This window comes from Brachyistius frenatus, unplaced genomic scaffold (assembly GCF_029030835.1).
Source record: "Brachyistius frenatus isolate BFR_SWC_R1_liver_20210118 unplaced genomic scaffold, ASM2903083v1 Contig_139, whole genome shotgun sequence".
Classification (NCBI taxonomy): domain Eukaryota; kingdom Metazoa; phylum Chordata; class Actinopteri; family Embiotocidae; genus Brachyistius; species Brachyistius frenatus.
Genome location: NW_027210738.1, coordinates 458,980 through 479,344, shown reverse-complemented (window position 1 = coordinate 479,344; position 20,365 = coordinate 458,980). Strand labels below are relative to the sequence as shown.

At 42.9% G+C, this 20,365-nt stretch overlaps 1 protein-coding gene across 4 annotated transcripts in view; it reads right to left on the bottom strand.

Annotated features, from left to right (window-relative positions):
* The window catches only part of kiaa1549la (KIAA1549-like a), an 89,569-nt gene that overhangs the window by 8,869 nt on the left and 60,335 nt on the right, over positions 1-20,365 (bottom strand). For all 4 annotated transcript variants that reach the window (XM_069715177.1, XM_069715179.1, XM_069715180.1 and 1 more), the window contains 7 exons: positions 17,356-17,549; positions 10,960-11,105; positions 6,767-6,891; positions 5,289-5,509; positions 3,637-3,769; positions 1,031-1,272; positions 534-699 (listed from right to left, as the gene is read on the bottom strand). In XM_069715177.1, coding sequence (XP_069571278.1) covers positions 534-699; positions 1,031-1,272; positions 3,637-3,769; positions 5,289-5,509; positions 6,767-6,891; positions 10,960-11,105; positions 17,356-17,549 — 1,227 coding nt within the window. The remainder of the gene's footprint in view (positions 1-533; positions 700-1,030; positions 1,273-3,636; positions 3,770-5,288; positions 5,510-6,766; positions 6,892-10,959; positions 11,106-17,355; positions 17,550-20,365) is intronic.

The window sequence follows — 20,365 nt, the reverse complement described above, 5'->3', positions numbered from 1 at the left end:
GAGAAAAAAAAAAAAAAAGTATATCGTAATCGTACTGTTTAATGAGTGACAACAGCTCACCTCGGATTCCTGTCATTCATCCATAAATCCAAACCATCAAAAAAAAATAAAAAAAATCCTTCGGTCTGGACCTTCGTCCGAGGCTCCTCCCACACCTGTTTTTGGGTTCAGACCCGACCAGGTCAGCGCGAGAGCACCCGAACAGCAGGTCTTCACACGGAACGGTCTATTTTTTTTAAAATATATATTGTAGTTTTTTTTTTTATCTGTACTTCTACTAAAGTAAAAGGATGTAAATAATCGAAACCTTCGCCGACTGAGTTCTCGTCTTAAAAACCTTCTTTAAAACCAAATTTCCCTTCTTTTCTCATCCGATCGGTCACATGAAGTGCAAACCTGTCCCGGGTCTACACTTCTGATTTGAATACATCTTTCTGTCCCATCGTATGGTATTTTACGTACGCAGACCTATCCCAGTCGCTTCCTACAAGAAGAAGCGGTCGGACGTGGAGCTCGTTCCTCCGTGCCCTCACCGGTTTGGGCAGGCTACACTGGTGCATGTCCTCGTAGCCGGCGCTCCTCTGTCGGCCGCCGCAGGGGTGGTTCATGGTCCCCGGGGCGCTGGTCACCCCGTCGCTGTAGTGGCTGGTGTGGGACGGGTTGTAGGCGCTGTGAGCGTGGTGGTGGTGATGGTGGTGGCTGTTTTGCAGGGAGGAAAAAAGGAAGGAGAAGAAAAAGTTTGAGCCGACCGATGCACACCCACTCTCCGTTTTTAGTTGGGTTTTTTTTTTTTCTTTTCTTTTCCCGATGTGCATCATCGAGCAGACGAGTCGGGTTAAATCTACTCTGCTGGTTGAGATGCAACTCGGTGATGTGGGACGCGAGTTCTCGGAGTTCAAACTCTGCGTCAGGGGACCTTTTTTTCTTTCTCTATCCTACACAATGCTGCGAATTAAGCTGATGTGCTGAGAAAACAGAATAATCAGTGCAAAAAAAAAAAACACCAAAAAAAATGTTTATATAAATTTACTTGGTTGGAGGGGACGGAGGGTCGTGGTCCGGAGGTGCCAGGCTGAAGGCGTTGCCTAGCAACATGTGCATCTGCGTGCGAACCTCGTCAATGGACGGCTGCGAGCTGAGTGTGGAGGAGTCGGAGCCGCGGTGAGCTTTCACCCCCAGGCTGCCGTTCCCGGTTCCCGTGGATCCGCCTCCGTAACCCAGCGAGCTCATCAGACGGTCCACGTTGGTCTCCTCGAACGGTTCCGGTTCGCCCTGCGGGAGGGGAAGACGTTCAGGACCAGAAGACCACCAAGAAATTGTTTCACATTTCTGCAAATTTTGCCAGGAAGTTCCATCGGCTGTGCTAGTTCACTGATCACTGGAGACCCTGGAGCACTTAAAGACGGCCTCCAATGGAAATCTTTTTTTATTTTTTTTTATTTTTAACATTGTTAACACGTCCATGTGGAAATTTTTCTATTTAACATGACATCATCATTTCAATCATTTCAACTTCAGAACCAATGACGGTCTGAAAAACACGGATTCAGACAGGCGAGGTTTCATAGGTCACACACCCGAGGAGCCAATCCCGTCACACCGGGGGCGGGGCTTTCCAGATTATGAAGCTGCTAGGTTGAGGGATGGACGGAGAAAGAGGCGGGGACTATTTGCTCACACACGATTTACTGAAGGTAAAATTACATCTAAGCCGCTTGGAATAAAACTTCTAAATATGTCATTTTGATGACGTTTTTAGAGGTTTAATCAATGCCAGGAGGGGAAGTTCAACAGAACGCAGCCATCTTGAATGTTATCATTTATACCTGTGCTTTTCCTGCTTTGACATCTATCAGAATTTTGACATTTAATAGTGTCTTGTGACAGTAAATGTAGTAAAAAAAAAAAAAAAAATCAGCCACACATCGATCTTACTTTTTTGCAATAATAAATGCATTTTTTTTCTCAAATTTGGTACCCTAAAAATATTCTACAAGACGCATAAAAGATGAAATACACTAAAGATGTGGGCTTAATATTTTCCCTAAATTTAACAGCTTTATCAGCTAAACAATGACTCGGCAAATTCCTGCAAAGATCGCAGAAACGAACATCAGACAAATTCTTCAGACATGTGAAACAGAAGGAAAAAAAAAAAACCTCCAATAACTCACTGTCAAGTTTTTTTTTTTTTTTTTTTTAAATTAAAATCTGACTCTGGGTTAATTCATTTGGGGCGACAGAAATGTAAAACACGAGAACAAAAGAAATATGATCATATCGCCACGGCAACATCAGTATTAAACCGTGTCACGATTGGACCCGCACAACAGCACACGCCCGCAGCGGGTAAACCACCTCCGGCCTTCAGGCGTCGGGCGTACAAACCACGCCGTGATAAGTCGGTTACAACACACACACACACACACACACACACACACACACACACACACACACACACACACACACACACACACACACACACACACACACACACACACACACACACACACACACACACAGGCTCATTGACAAACACGCCCTGTTCTCCTCGTGGCGTTTCGAAAGCCCGTTTGGTGCTTCCAAGGCTATTAACCGCTATCGAGTCTCCCATCTGAATCCATGAATAGGTTGTAATCGTATTCAGAGTCATTGACATTCAGCTAGGTAGCGCGGTAGCTGCTGTTACTATGGCGCATCAGAGAAGAAGCACAAAGACGTTTTCACTCACACTCGTTTTATCTGTCTGCCGTTTTTTTTTTTTTTTATCTCCTCCCTCTCGCCGTCTTTCTTCCTTCTCTCCGCCTTCGATAAAACGAAGGCGTCGCTGCGACTCTAATCTTCAAAAAAAAAAATTTGGTGGGGTGGGGGGGGGGGGCATTTCCTTCTTCTCCATCTTAATTTCTTTCCCTTTATCTCTTTCTGTTTGGGTAGGAAGGTTTTTTTTTTTTTTTTGTGTGCAGTTCATGGAGAGGTAATTTGTTAATCCTCCAGGTGAGAAGCTAAAAGCATCGCAGCGAGGAGGGAAAAGGAAGGATTAAAGCTCTAAACGCTCTCAGGAGATTATTTTATGAGATGGACAAAGTGCTGGCGCTTTAATTGGCGCTTTAAAACGGCCGTCGAGCGACCGGTTTCGTCATCGCTCGTTATGACTCACCTGGTGAGAGGTCGCACCTGAGCTGCTGCTCACCGTCTGTAAGTTTGTTTGTTGGTGTTTTTTTTTTTTTTTTTATTTTTTTTTTTATCTCTGATATCAGCGGTGGAAAGTACTGGCCCAGTTTTGAGATACTTTGCTTGAGTTTTTTTGTTTTTTTTGGAGGCTGAAACGCAAAAACGTTTCATAAAACACACATTTCACGAAACGCGAAAACATTCAAACAAACGCAAAAACGTTTCACTAAACGTTAAAAAAAAAACTTCATCAAATGCAAAAAAAAAAAAAAACCTTCACCAAACAAGGTTTTTGGGGCATTTTGAGAAATGGCCCTCGGGGCCACCGTAGGACAGAGGTTTTCCCGTTAGAGCCAGCCCCTGGTGGACCTCAGCAGTATTACACTTTAAGGCTTCACTTTCTGTCTTTACGCTCCTTCCTGGTTCCCTGTCTCAGAAGCTCTGTGACTGGTCGGGCTTACGTACATCGTAGCCGTTGTTGCGGATGCCCCTCCTGGATCGCTCCCGGAGCACCAGCAGGTCCATCTCCGTCTCCACCGGACTCGGGCTGCTCAGAGACTGGCGGCTCCAGTAGGTGGGCTCCCGCGGGTGAGAGTACCTGGCGGACGGAGGAAAGACCACCAATCAGGTTTTATTCAAGCATTTTTTTTTTTCTACACTCGGTATCTTCAGGACAGAGCGGAGGAGGGTTTGAGAAAAGAGAGAGACTTTCAAGAAGGTAAATAATATGTACAGAAAGAGTGATTTATTATCAGTCAAGAAAAACATCGGTGCGTTGATTTTGATCGTATAGTACAAAACAAATGTGCTGTCACAATTCATCACTGATGAGTTTCCTTTCCTTTCCTTTTAATTTTTGTTTGGATTTATGGTAGGAATTCTTGCTGATCTCAGCAAAACATTTCATGATGAATCAAAATTTACAAGACGACACTTTTTTGGGCGACGTATCTCTGCCAAACAGAACATTTCATCTACCGCACATCTGAATTTACAGCAAACAAAAAACAACTGCTGTTAAAACAGCGTATGACGTGTGTGTGCCGTATAACGTTTTCTTTTTACATTTTTATTTCATCGTCTTTCTCCCCCAACTCCTCCACGCTGAATACGTACTGTGCATTTGTTATATTTGGATGTGACAAATATCATATCAAGTTTATTAGAGAAACTGCCAAGTCATTAAACGAGCTGTGAAAAAGTAGATTTGATAGGAGGATGGTTCTGTAACTTAAAACAACAATCTTGACATTACAAACCCAGAAGAATCGATACAGCTTCGTATTGAGATATTTTACACGGCATTTTTTTGTGTCAATACACACATGCCAAGTATATATATATATATATATATATATATACGATCCCATTTTGCAGCAATAAAGATGACTGAAGTGAGATGAACAGACTGAAAACTATATATTTTTTTTTTTAGATCAAACACATGCTGTCAAAACAGTTCTTCTTCGGGGACATGATTTAAAAAAAAAAAAAAAAAAAAAAAAGGCAATAGTCATATTTGTTATTGAAATTCTCAGCATATTGCAGAATGTTTTACAATCACAATGATATTGTATAACTGGGCCTCTGGTGTTTCCCCACTGCCTATAATAAAATTAAAATAATATTATAATATTAATACATATTGTGACATTTTGGATTTTCTTCGTACAACAGCGAACGTTAAAAGGATTTATGAACCGTCTACAGGCTCAATGTGTAAAATCGCACAAGCATAACAGGTGCTTATCTGTATGAACTGTGAAATATTAATGTGTTGACCAAAGCTCACCCCTCACAACTCACTCACTCCTTATGCGTTGCTTAGCAACTACAGATCTACACTAAGTTCATAAAACTCGGTGGGAAAAAAAAAATACTATTAATTTAGCATTTTACTGTCACAGATTCAACAGAAAAGGCATTAACAAACAAAACTATTAACTTATAACTATTATTATAAGCTGTTTTTTTGGTTTTTTTTTTTTAACACTTCAATGACAAAATACGACTCGTTTGATAGTGAAGGCTCGTCCTCTAGTTAATCGTTAGATTAAAAGGGGACGTTTATTTTCCATTTCGTCATCGCCCCGTGATTTGTGGAACCGACTCCGTACCTCTTGTGACATCCAGCGAAGGAGGCCCTCTTCTCCTCGGCGGTCATCGGCTCTTTGAGCCCGTTGTCGTGCCGACTGTGCCGGATGTCGCGGTGGCTGTAGCCGTGGCTGCCGGTCTCGGACAGCGAGAACTCCCCGTAGCCCTTCCTACGGGCCTTCTGACGCAGTTTGTTCCGGTAGTGCTCGATGTCCGACTTCTGCTTCAGTCCGCCGTGGTTGACCTGCAACCAAAAAACAACAAATTCAAGTGAAGACTTCCTGTCGTCGTCTTTCTGAGGTCTGTACGCTCAGAAGGATGTTTTACTTGTTTATAATGAATTTTTTCTCACTTTTTAATTTTTTTTGTCTTTTCTTTCTAATAGTCGAGGAAAGTCTTGTTTTTAACCTCGTTCACATGTTTACATGTTACATGTTGGTCGCTCTGCTCGTATTAGCGTTCGCTCAGCCACTCTGAAGGGGCGGACCAATCAGCGAGCGGCATCCATGGTTAAAGCGCGTTTGTCCCGCCCCTCTTTCACTGTGATTGGACGGCCGGGTAAAAGAGTGACAGTGACGAGGTTTTAAACAAGTGTTGAACATTTCACACATGGGAATGCCAGGCACATTTATTTTAAAAATGTTTATATATAGATATGCTAAAGGACATCATGAGCTGACTTTTCATTTTGGAACCGCAGTGACAGTTTGACAGTTTCCCAAAAAACACAGATTTAGGATTGTTGACGAACACGTTGCAGCAGACGGCCTGTAAAAGCCGGAGAGTCCCCCCCCCCCACCACCACCACCACCACCACCACCACCCCTCTCCACCCCCACCCGAGGGCGAATCATCCGGTCTCGGAGGGATAATTCATCATCAGGTCTGTGTGTCGCCGTCTCGGCTGCAGTGAGGTCGAATAGGAGTGAGATGTGACGGGCTGGGTGAGAGACCGGAGGAAGAGGAAGAGGAGGAGGAGGAGGAGGAGGAGGAAGGGTGTTTGTAGCAACAACAGCTAAATTCAGTAACAGTACATTGAGTCCCCAGAGGAGATGTTACGTTGCTGCTAGAGTGGAGGAGGGTTTCGGGATAGCAGACGGCTGGAAGAATTTAAAGCTCTTTTTTTTTCTTTTCTGACGGACGTGAAACCGACAACCGTCGACGAAAACACCCGTTTGCTTGTTAACATATCGTCATTTCCAAAACAATACGACTAAAAATATCCGCCACTAAACACGCTCGCCACCCGCTGTTTTTTTTACCGTATTAGTCCGAGTGACTCATGATGACGGTGTCCCAGTTTTTTTTTTCCGCTTCTTCGCCCTATTGCATGTCAACGCTGAGAGTTCACCTCACAGCCGAGTGCTAGAAAAAGCCTGGAAGATACGTGTGTGTGTGTGTGTGTGTGTGTGTGTGTGTGTGTGTGTGTGTGTGTGTGTGTGTGTGTGTGTGTGTGTGTGTGTGTGTGTGTGTGTGTGTGTGTGTGTGTGTGGAGACTCACCTCCCCGTTGACGACCACCGAGTCTTGGCTGTGAGAGGAGGAAGAGGGGTACGAGTAGGTCGGCTGGGCCGTCATGGGTTTGATGGTGATGAGGCGCAGGGAGCCCGAATGGTCTTCGTACGGGTCTGAGAGGGAAAAAGGAGGACAGGGTTAGTAACCGTAGAAACCGTCCAGTCGTCATAGAACAGTTATAACATTAGAATTGAGTATAATTACGTGAACTGTACCGATGCGTTCGTGGAGCGACGTATTCAGTGTGTACTCGTATCAGAAGGAAAATTAAAAGGACGGGACCGCCAACCTATTTTTTTAACTATTAAAATTGTTGGCAGAGGAAGCTGAAGCTGTTCCACAAAAGTTTTTTTTGTTTTTTTTAAGCCAATAAGAAGGAGGGACTTTCACGAACGACACCTTAATGACTTGTGGGAAAAAAATGATTGACTTTTTATTTTATTAGAAAATTTGAATGGGAGTCGATGGGAGCCGGAGCCTTTTTAGAGGCAACCTCTAGTGGCTGTCAGTGGTATTGCTGTTAATCTACAAATTAAGATTAGAGCAATCCCCGACAAATTGATTTGAATTCTTGTTCCCACGGGTCAGGATTTCCCAAAAAAAACCAGCTGAGTGTACAGCTGCCGCGAGACCGTTTCCACTGCCGTCACAACAGAGTCCAAACAGCTGAACCCAAACATGGAATATGTTGTTTTTTTTACGGACATGACCGAGTGCGAGTGTTGTTAAGTACAGTTTTCAGATACTGTTACTAAGGTAAGTCTTCGGTACACATGGAGATAAACATTATGACTAATCTATTGGTCAAATAATCAGTGCTGTTTAAAGTTCACTGTTTTATGCCTGCATGATTTTTTTTTGGTGTTTAAAAACGCGATCTGGATTCATATCCCTGAATACTCTTCGGCATCAGCTGCATTAAAACAAGCGCTCCCACTTCCTTCAACTTCTCTCCCGCAGAAAACCAGCAGTAAGAAAAATAAACCCTGAAGCTGCACAGGATAAAATGAGGATCAAGATTTGTTTTTGTGCTTAGATTTGAGATAACGATCCTTTTGCCATTTAAATTTTTTTTTATTATAAATGTTAATTTATTTTATTTACCTGATACAGAAGACAGATAAGCATAAAATGTGCTGGTGCCTGATATAGGATATAAGATATTCCAGAAAAAATATCAATAATAATATCAACATTGAGAATAATAAAGGAAACCTTTTAAATTTCAGACCAATCGTATTAATAAAAGTCTGCAACTGTTAAAACACTGATGACTCTAAATGTTAAAAAGCAAACAACCTTCAGATGATTCATCATCATAAATGAACCTGTAGGAAAAGATTACAGCGTGTTAAAACAGCAGGAAAATGATTATAATGTATAATAAATTTCCTTTCAGTCGTGCGCGGTCCTGCGAGGTGCATGTAATTCTCAGCGGGCGGGCAGAATTCGTCAGGATATCGGTCATGATAGTTGCATATCAATTCTGCACAACTGGAAGGCAAATATCTGTTTTAAGCTTCACGAATCACAGAACATAAAAACAATCAGGTCTTTGGCTGTATCTCATTTCACCTTTGAACCAGTATTTTTCTGAGCGTCGTCTTTTCGTCTGTGATTGTTACTCGCTCTCACTCTGGATGAAAATGCGGCAGAATCGTTGTCTTTTTTTTAGAAAATGTCATCGCATAGATGGCATGAATTAAGATCGATAAACTGCGCACAGCCAATTGAAAGCGAGTGAGAGACAGAGATTAAAATAAAAACACCACAAAAAAAAATAGCTGCTCAAAGGGTTGACTTCAAGAAGAAGACGCCAGATTGAATTTGATTGTTTTCATGTTCAGTGTCAGAAACATAAAGCTCAAAACAAGAGCGTTCTTCTTTCTAGTGTCAAAAGTTTGATTTACTGCTCCTATATCCGGCACCGGCATGTTTCTTTTTTTTTGTCTGTATCAGGTAAACGAGTGCAATAAACATTTATAGAGAAGAAAAAAAAAAAAAAAAAACATTGAATACGAGAGAATCGTGATCTTAAATCTGGGCGAGAAAAATCATGATTCTCGTCTTATCATGCAGTTCATGTCTGAAGTGATCCGCCTATTACTTATGCTTAAGTATGGCGATGACATTTTCCAGCCACACCAGTGATGCGCCTTATTATATTAGCATGTACGGGACATAAAAGAAAGAGCCGGTGTCATTAACCTTTACCTGTACAGAAAAAGGCCACGGACGAGGATGGAAATCGATCCGACAGCCATTTCGTTGATACCGGGAACCTTTGTTGAGTGTCGCCCCTTTTTTTTGTTTTTTGTCCCTCTCCCCTTTAACGTTTCTCCGCACAATCGGAGAACATCTAAAATGCAAAAAGCAGCTACGAGCGACAACGACCGCATCACAGCAGCACACAAGTCCTTTATGTTTAACATCATTTTTCCGATCAGCAGATTTTGCAGATACACTTGTGACTCAATAATAAGATGGAAACTACCTCCATCAATATGCAGATAATCTCGCAGAAAATTACAGTTTAATATGTTGTCTATTTCCCCTTTCCCTTTTTTTTTTTTTTTTTTTTTCTGAAAACACTTCTTGTCCATCTCCGTCTCTCACTGTGGTGAGAAATTGAAACAATTACTCATCATCATCTCCTCCTCCTCCTCCTCCTCCTTCCTCTGGGTATTCATTCAGTTGCTCGCGTAAACACTATAAATCACACAAATTACAGTGAACATTGGTTTCCTGTTGCAAAAAAAAAAAAAAAAAAAAAGAGATTGAGATTAAGACTCTCGGCGTTTCCTGAATGTCACCGAGCCGAAGCGGCGTCGCCGGGTTATCGGCGATCGGAGCCGCGTTCACGCAAAAGCGATTGTGCGGAGATGAAAAACAAGATCTTAATAAACAAGTGTGCTGGTTAAAAGAAAAAGACTCAGGAAGCGTCTGGAGGAGAATAACAGCTGGAACACAACCTTCGACCAGCATCGGTAAACGGTTGATGAAATATTAATGAAGCTGATAGTTACGATCTATAATCCAAGTTTTCAAGATTATAAAGTGTTCCCTGTTAAACCAGCGACTACTTATGATAGTAGTTGAATCAAAACCTCGTATTAAAGTTGCAGTCTTACCTGCTTGTGTGTGTTTCAGTTGGTTTAGAAGAAGAAAAAAAAAAATCTCCAACTACGTTAACATAATTTATCACCATGATAGACAAAACCTAAAAAAAAGAAAGGTGGGAAATTGGTATGGAAACTTTTTTTTTTTTTTTTTTATTTTTTATAACAGTCTTTCAGTTTTTGATATAAATCGCAGGATGAAGATTCCTCTCGGTGTCACAGGTTTTAACGCTTAGTCATTTTCCCTAATGCCGAAAAAACATATGCTGTGGAAGGTGTTTATGGGATTTGAATAACACCTGAGGGGACAGGTGCTGCTGTCACAACTCCTTCCGCCCACTTCGCATGTCTTTCCTCCAGAAGTAACTCGATGCAACGCTTCAAGCAGCTTTCATCTCTCATCTTCTGCGCGGCATTTGTTATTATAATTTGTTTTTTTGTTTTTTTGTGGAAATGAGGTAACTGAAAAACATCAACGGCTGTTTTACATTCGCAACAACCGATATATGTCTTTTCTGATTTGCGCTCAAAATGTGTGTGTGTGTGTGTGTGTGTGTGTGTGTGTGTGTGTGTGTGTGTGTGTGTGTGTGTGCGTGTGCGCGTGCGTGTGCGTGTGTGCGAGCACGGACACGTGAGACGAGATGTGAGTAAACGTGTCGTCACCGACGGTTACCGTCACTGCGAGCATCAGTGTGATCGTGTGCACTTCATAAGTTTGTAACGTTTTTCTCCTTTGGGTGAGATATTACAGTAGGAGAGAGTGTGTGTGTGTGTGTGTGTGTGTGTGTGTGTGTGTGTGTGTGTGTGTGTGTGTGTGTGTGTGTGTGTGTGTGTGTGTGTGTGTGTGTGTGTGTGTGTGTGTGTGTGTGGGCAGACCGAGTGTAATGAATGCAGAAGCATGAATTAGCTTACTGAATGTTTCAGTCAGTTTTTAGTGATCAGAAATGACAGACTTTGTGTTGGGCACCAACATGCTATGTAATCATTTAATTGTCTTTTTTTTTTTTTTTTTTTTTAACCACCCCTCCTCTTCCTCCTCCTCCTCCTCCTCCTCCTCCTCACCGTTGTTGCCCCTCTTGTGCAGCTCCTCCTTGCCGTTCTTGCAGCTGCTGCCGGTCGCAGTCCTCCGGGCCGACGAGCTCTTGCTGGTGTTCAGCTTCCCGGAGCCGTGGCTCGACACCGAGCCGTCCTCCTCACTTGGCAACCGCCTGCCGTCGCCATGGCAACAGGAGAGAGAGAAGCAAAAAAAAAAAAAAAAAAACCGAGAGAGAAAGGGGAGTGAGGGCTTGTGAGCGTACACACAAAACAGCGCATCATCTCGCAGTTATTACTGGCAACACACGGTCAACTTTAATTACAAGTTTAATAAAAAAAAAAAAATAATAATAACGTAAATGGATCATAATAAAAAACAAAAACAAAAAAACAATGATAAGTGCTTTGCAAGCCAAAAGCATGTTGTTTTGTGGTCTGAGTGAATGTGCGCACGTGGAAATGTGGTTCAACGTCACGGGATTCATTTGGTCTGTTACTAAAAATGCAAAGAAATATAGGAGCAGAAAGATAATCAAATATGACTCCATGAAATTATTATAATTCCATAATTTATACAACAAAAGAAATGTGAAGAAATTTGACGAGTCAGTGGATCTGACTTGATCTTATTTTAAAAACCCGGCGATACCACGTCCCGCCCACCGATAGCCGTAACCTGACTGCACCGCAGGCCTGTCAATCAAACAGACCCCCCCCCCCCTCCCCAAAAGGAAATATTTGCGATCACGTATTCCTTTTCGCATTTTCATTACAAAATGAAACCCAAATGGAGGGAAATACAGGACGAATGTAAAGGACAAGCAGAGCACCAACAATCCTGATTTCGTCGGGCAGGTCGGCCTACAGCCACGAGCCGTGGTGAACAGCACAGCGTACACACACACACACACACACACACACACACACACACACACACACACACACACACACACACACACACACACACACACACACACACACACACACACACACACACACACAGTCACTTTCCCCAAAAGGAGGTTAAGTTGGCAGTCCCACACACACACACACTCACTTTCCTTCACTTCGGAGGACATTACGTGGACTTACATCCACTTCCTGGAGACCCACCTCATTCTAACCTCAAGTACTTGCCCGAAACAGCAGCTCCATACCTTGAACTAATTCTTACTAATATACGTAATGGGGACTTGCCCTGCGTCCCCAAATGGAGGTTAAGTCGACACGCGAACACACCGCATAAACATAACCCATGCATAAATCGCGCTTCTTCTCTTTGTTTTGTATGCGTCTCACACACACACACACACACACACACACACACACACACACACACACACACACACACACACACACACACACACACACACACACACACACACACACACACACACAGCCCTGAGGCATGTAAGCCAAAGCAGCGACACAACGTGACTGGGCCCGGCTACAGGTGGTGCGAGATGCACAGATCAGTGAGACCAGGACCACAGGCGAGGCTAACACACACACACACACACACACACACACACACACACACACACACACACACACACACACACACACACACACACACACACACACACACACACACACGCAGTGCAGCCAGGGCAGCGGCTGCTTGAAAGCACATGACTTTTAGCGTGACTCGGGCTCAGAGCCGGAGGGACGGAGGGATAAAACTTCGGCGTGTGTTCCATGTAAATGTGTCCGTGAAGGCCGCAGAGGAGCAGCAGCAGAATCAATAACCGCAGCGCTGCAGAGTGAACGTTCATCCCTCTGCCTCTTCCTGTTTCGGTTTTATTTCTTCTTCTTCTTCTTCTTCGTGCCTCGCACACACCGGAGGAAGCACCGAGCGGAAAACAAACTGCTCTCCCGGTGAACCCGTGCTTCGGCGTTTCCCGAAGTGTTCGGCGGTCAGCGCCGCACCGCTCCGTTTCCTCGCGAGGAGAACGATCAGCGGCGACGAAATGAGCGCCGCCGCTGTTTCGACAAACAACCGAGCGGGAAACGATGACGTCAGTCATTTTGTGCGCAGAGACGACGGAACGATCTTCAGAAGGACTCGACGACAATTATCTCACCAAAAAAATTAAAAGATAAATAAAACATGCTCCGATACAAAAATAAAGAGAACGAAAGAAGAAAAACAAGAAAATTGAAAGCGTCCTCGAGATGTAATTGACGTCACCCGTTGGTTTGTGAACACACACACCGTCGTTTACTACGAGTCGGCTCCACAAACACTTATTTCCTGCTCTATATGTCGCTTCGTGGCTGAAAACGTAGAATAGTCGCCAACAAAAATGTTGTTTTTTTGTGAAAAATAAGGTTTACGCTCCACTAAAGTATATTTTTTCAGTAAGATCTGGTCCACTTAAAGTTGAGAGACAAAAACAGGGAATGTCGTGTACGTTTTGCGTCTTTCTCAAACGGCAGCCAACAGCGACGTCACCCAATTCATTTGAGTTGAGATCAGTTTCTGGCCGTCGCCGTCTTGCTATTGTTTTGGAGTAAGAAGTGACCATATTTGGACGAGCTGGGGGAGGAGCGAGCGGTGGACCTAAATCGATCGGATTGGGAACCCTGCGACACTACGCCACGCACAGCTCAAGCAGAAACCTGACTGCACCACGGGCCTGTCAATCAAACAGACACGCCCCTCCTCACCCCTCCAAAAAAATACCGCTTTTTGAGGCCTGATATCTAATTAATATTTGAATTATTTTTAGATGGACCACCAGAAAACGAATACGATGGAGGGACTTCAGCTCACGACACCATAATTACCCGTAAAAAAAAATGTTGTGACTTTGTATTTCATGAGAGAAGTTGAATGGGAGTCTACGGAGCCGGAGGCTTTTTTTGGGGGGGCCGACCTCTAGTGGCCACTCGGTGGTATTGCAGCTTTAGACACTTTCCGCATCGGCCTCATTTTTCAGACCTGGAAGCTGCGTCCACTTCCACATTCAGACTACGGGTGTTTTTTGTTTTTCTTTGTTACATTATCATACAGTCACATTCAGCTAAACCACCGTGAGTGCTTTTCTATCTTTGGCCTCGTCGGTTAGCTCACCACCTGTTTCCGTCTCTGCATAAAGCACGAGAACAAATGCCTCCTTTTGTTGTGCTGTGAAATCCACTGCGCGCCGTCCTCCGCCGGTTAGAGAATGGGATCTGTAATTAGTGTGTGTGCAGCCGGGCGGCAGAATAACCTCCGCCAACCCGCCTTTCAACAAAATATAAGATGAGCGTGCGTCTGTGCGGGTTTCGGGAAAAGCTTGATTATCGCACCCGGCGCCGGCTCTGGCGGCACTTTACGCCGTCATCATTGTTACACACAGAAGGGCTCCCTCCTGGCTCGGCGGTAGCCGGGGTTATAAATATACATGGGTTTATCATCCTTGAGAGGCAAAGCACAACTAATCCCCGTCGCCATTCACTTCCATTCAGCGGTACGGAAACGAGCGAGGCTCCGTCTTGTGTGAGGAGGCGCGACGCATCTCATTTATGAAACCCCGGGCGGGAGGGGGGGGGGGGAACGTCTGGGGACGGAAACAGTTTACTGTCCTGAATGTGAACAAAACTGGTAATCCTGAGTGAAGTCGATGCACAAAAATTTTATTAAAAAAAATCATATGCATCGCTCAGGCATAAAAAAAAAAAAAATTTAAAAAAAGAGGGAAAAGGCAACGAGGTAGGTTAGAAAAAAGGCAGATAAAATATACGGGGAAAAATGAGAAACCATAATCACGAAGATTAGCGGCAGTCAAACGCGCTGTAAACTCTGTAATATCCATCATTCTGCTTTTAAAAATCCAACATTAACACAGAAATACGAAGAGCAATCCGGTAAATAAGTCTGATCCTCGGTAGTTTGGGGAAATCGCCCGCGGGGGGACAAAATGACCATCTGTCGAGCTCGACGGTTTTTGATCTTTTACATGGATCTAATTAGCTTCAGAGGAGAATCGTCGGAGAAGCTCGAAGCTGATCACAAGTCTTTCTTCCCATGAGCTCTCATTTATCCTAAAAACGCTGATTAAGCGAATGCGATCAAACAAAAGTTCAGAGACTGCTCCTGTTGCGTGCGGCACAGTGATGTGGGTGAATCACGGGGGAGTAATAACGTGTATGTTTTCCAAGTTTCGACAACAGCCCGTGTTGTTGTTTTTTGTTGTTGTTTTTTTTTTTTTTTGGGGGGGGGGGGTCACTCGTATGTGGACTTTTGTGATTTCAACGCGAACCTGAAACTTTGCCGACTAAGCGGACATCAAATCTTGCGTCAAAGACACGACTCGCGCGGTATTACTATTCTGGTTTCTACTGAGATTAAAAATCCCGTCTGTCAAATGGTGTGACATCTAAAGGGAGAAATATCAACACGCGTGTTTCTATCCTGTCTACATGCAGGCCGACGCATCGGCCATTCCCGGGCTATCGTAAATCCATCAGCATCGCTGGCCGATCGTTGATATGAAAACTTTTTGTTTGTTTGGGGTCGAAAATAAATTGTTGTGTGTGTGTTTTATAGTTTTACTGAACGATCACATGTCGTGTTTTCAGTGCACTGATGTCAGTATTTGTCTGAAACTGATTGATCACCACATTTTGATGCTTTACACCACACACAGACTTCCTCGTGCGGGCTTGCGTAGTTATACCGACGGCTGCCGAGGTATATTTTGGCTGAAATCTCAAAACGGTCCACTAACGGTTGCACTAAAATCTTGTTTCCAGGCTCCTCGATCGGCTCCCGTTCACCAGCGACTGCGAGATTCGGTCGTTTCCATTTACTTCCTGTTAAGCCACAGAAACCTTTCGCGTCACGCCACGTGTCAGAGCGGCGTCGGGCTGTTAACAACTGAAAATTACCTCGGCAATTATTCATTCACGCTTAAAAGCTCCGTTGCGGCATCTTCCCCACACCACGTTCTTTTTCTTCTGCACCGGTGCGTTCTTAACATCAGCCGCTCCGAAGGACCCGTTTTTATTTATTTAGTTTCTCCAATTTTCTCGGCAGCAAATTGAGGTATTTTCTGGTCTTTTGTGTACAAGCAGCCTCTCGTTAACTCTGGACTTAACACCCGATCGCTTCAATCTGTCGGAGTGTGCACTGCTTACTCTGGGTTTACTCTCTGGCTTAAACGCCGCGATGCGCAAACATTCCCGTACGTTTTGGACTCGCTGGGAAGCTTTTTTTTTTATGTTGTTTTTGTCGCTGGCTTGTTCGCTGAACTGAAACAGCTGCCGTTGAACTCGGCGGGTCCCCCTCTCCCTCCCCCCTCCTCCCCCGTCGACGGGGCCGCCGGCTGAGGAACGGAGCGGCCGATCGGCTCGGTATTTCAGAGCTTTGCCGTGTCGGTGAGGAATTATGCATTATGATGCATTATGACACTTATCACAGGAGCCTATTAAAGGGGTTCTGTTTCCCCTAAGAGCAACACGCGAAGCCCACATTTCCTCCGAGCTAACAGTCGACTCGTACTGCGACACGGTTTTAGGTGAATTATAAAGTCAGAGACGGGAGTTTGTTTTTAAATGGCGCTAATCGGTGTTCTGTAATCTTTACAAAGGTAACCAATATTTCTACAGTCATGAAATAATTGAATTTAAAGTGTCGGATAAATCAAAAGAAAAGATGTCACAACTTCTACAAAATGACTCGATTCACTCAGATTTGAATCCTTTCGGTCCGATAACGTTTGGAAAGTGTAGAAAGAGACGCGTGATTTAAATATTTTATCCCGATTCAAATTAGCACCGACGTTCGTTCATGTGTAAAAGTCCCGCACGATACCTTGAGATTATTTAATGTCTAAAAGAGCTAAAAGAAGAGTGAATATTGAACTTCAGTTCCTCAGATGGACAGAAACACAATTCAAAATGAAAACTTAGATTCAGAATTTTGTTTGCGAACACTTTAGCTACAAATATTTAACTTTACAGCTTAAAAAAAACAATTAAGTGTCACATAATTACGGCTTCTTGTGGAGTTTTGTGGGTACAAAAAAAATGACACTACAAAAATAACAAGATAAAAATGCATTAACAGTTTTTAGACTTTAAGAAAATAAGAAAATTGTTTTTATAGCTCCTAAGAAGCCTCCACAACAACTACTACATGTACTGTAATACTATTTAATACAGCTGTAGCATCATGTTTGTCTGTATAATAAATGTTTTGTACGTGATATCTGATAAAATCAGGATAAATTGAGGTTTACATTTTTGGGGGGAGAATTGATCTACATGAAAACACAATTTAAAAAAATAAACATCATATCTAACAAACAGGTGTGCAGGTGAATCACGTTATGTTAATATCCACATTTATATGTAAGATCAATATCTTTCCAATATTTCTAAATATACGGATTAGAAACAAGAACAAATGAGCGAGCGAGCGAGCGAGCGTCTTACCCTCCTTTGTGTATGTCAGCAGACGGAGGCCTCTTACTGCCGGTCCCGTCCTGGTGCACCTTCTTATCCAGCGACAGCGACAGAGGAGCGTCTCGGACGGGCAGCCCCAGCACCAGCGTCTCCTTGGTAACGGAGACGGCCTCGTCGCCCGTCCGACCCATGTGCTTCTTGGCGTAGTCGAAGCCCTGGACAGGCTGTCGAGGGAAGGGGATCAAACGAACACGGATCAGAAGCACGGTAAAAGCTTTCGTAGCTCTCAGATCCATCTCTTCGGGGACCGAATTGCGGAGCACAAAGTTTGTTTTCTAAATTAAGGCTTGAGATGATGCCTCACAGTTTTCATTCATATTTCTTGACACGATAATAAAAAATTTTTAAAAAAAGGTCTTTGCGTTTTCATCAGTGAGAACCACAAGCAGCTAGAGACGTTAAAATAACGCAGATAAACATGCAAAGACCTTCAACAGGAATACACAGTCATATTCAACACTACAGTTTTTCCATATTTACTCCACGGCGCGGGCCGATGAGAAGCAAACACTGTAAGTGGATGTGGCCGAGAAGCCCGACAGTGATGAGCGATGAATGATAGAACAGCCACAGAGTGTGCAAAAACTTTCACCATGACGCATGTTTCAAAACTGCAAAGCACAACGAAGTACAGCTGATGTTTCGGAGAGAGTTTCAAAATGGCATGGAGTCAAAAGACTGGCAATAAACAGCGCAGGGCAGCAAAGCAGAGCACACACACCATGAATGTTTTCATCGCAACGCATCACGTGAACATGCGAAATTGCACAAATTTAGCAACAATGCTAAATTGTAAAGCTGAAACTTGCATCAGACATAATTGTAGTTATTATTTATATAGTTTCACGTGAAACAAACATTAAAACACTTGCCCGACGTCATATTATGCAATACATAATTGTAAAACACAGGTGTGTAGAAATCCTTCTATCCTACTAAAGAAAAATAAGAATAAAAATGTGCCCATTATAACTTACTTTTGTAATTGTGAAAGTTTTAGTTCATTAATTGTCATACAAATAAGAGTAGTTTTATGTTGTTTTAATGCCTCTAATATAGTGCAGATCTAATGGGAAAATTGGAAAATACAAATATATTGTTTGTCTTTATGCTTTCTAAACATACATAACATAATTAACAACTTGAATATACAAAGCCAATAACTGAAATGGATAAATAAATGACTGACAGTGGCAGGTACCAGTAATTAAAATAAACAGTGCACTGTAGTGGCAATAATTCTCCACTCGTGTGCCATTAACCCGCAACAGAACAAGGAGGCGTAACGAGATAATTAATTAAGAGAGCCGAACCTCAAACTGGGGCAATATTGATGGAAATATATTTCTGTCAGATTCATCCAGCTGTTTTTAACATGGATGATTGGAAATTATTCAAATTTGTATGCGAAATGATCGCTCAGTTTCAAATAATTGCAATCAGACGATTAATTGTTTATCTGTTGTTGTTTTTTTATGGGTGCGTTTCTCAGTTCTCAAATCGCAGTTTTTCCACTTCTGGACTTGAAATCAAAGTTATGACATAAAAATGATTATATTCTAGTTATGTAATAGAAAAACAGTTGTTTGAGGGAGTCATACTTCTGACTTACTATTGAAATTTGTATCTCCATCACGCCTCATGTTTTATGTATCGATAACCCAGTTTTCATTTCAATGATTTAAATCCATTTTCTTGATAAAGTCCAGTAAATCTGTAATTTTGTTTACTTAAACAATTTTATTGTAAAGTACTTTATTCGTCACTGCCGGCGAGCGAAGAACTGTTTGACATATTAATTAAATATAATAGGAATTCTTTGGCTGGTAAACTTTGAACCTGCGTATTTTTTGTAGCAGTTGATAATTGCCATCACATTTTTTTTTGCATCTGACGCAGCTTTAAATGTTAAATTCCGTCTTTACGAGTACGATGTCAGTATGTAAACACCATCGATGTGTAGATCGATGAAACAAACAAGGTGCCAATACAGCGAACGCTTTAAGTCTGTCGCGACCCCGATTTCATCAACAAGAAAAACCTGCATAGTTGTGACTGTTGAGGGGTTTTTTTTGTTGTTTTTTTTAAGCCGATCTGAAGCTCCGAAGAACCCGACGCGACTTAACAAAAATGTCAGAGTTCGTAACGGCGAACATGATACCGCCTCCTGAATATTAAAGAAGAAAAAAACCTCCAGATGAGCGTTGCTTCTGCTCCTGATAAAAGTAATTGGACGGACATCCGTCCCTGGACCAGTTTTTTTATTTATTTATTTATTTATTTATTATCAGTCTCCAAACACCAGAGCTGGCATAATGAAAAAAAATAAAAATAGAAAAAAAAATAATAATAATAATAAAAGCCTAACAGCACCTTTGAAGTCAGGGGTTTTGGCATAAAGAGACATAACATTAAAAAAAGGCAGCAAGGAGAAGCATTTTGCGAAAGCCTCCGAGGCCTCGACACGTTCTTTGTATTGCTAAACGTCTTTCAATTTAAGGAATAGAAAACAGGAGAAGAAGAAAAAAAAAAAATAGAGGACAGAACGACCCACTTTTGGTTACACAATAAAGCAGACGAAACCCGGATTTTTTTTTTTTGTATAATTTTTTTTTCACCTCCCCTTTTTTTTTCTATTTTGAGCAGCTCCAAAATGGGACGCCTAATGCATTTGATGATGCATGCTAACGTCTGAGGGCATGTGAGGTTCGGCGGCGTGGGCATCCGGCTGACGGCGTTCTTAATAATTAATCGGTCATACACACCGCTGTGCCGTCAGCTCCGACACACATGGCTGCAGCCCCGCCGACAAGTGTCGGGGAAATGGATGTACGCTCGTATGGAGCCGGCAACACACATCGGAGGGGGCGGGGGGGGGGTCTCTAACCGCTGAAGTTTTTTTTTTTTTTTTGGGGGGGGGGGGGGGGGGGGGGTCTGTTTGATTGACAGGCCTGTGGCGCAGTCAGATTTACGGCTACCG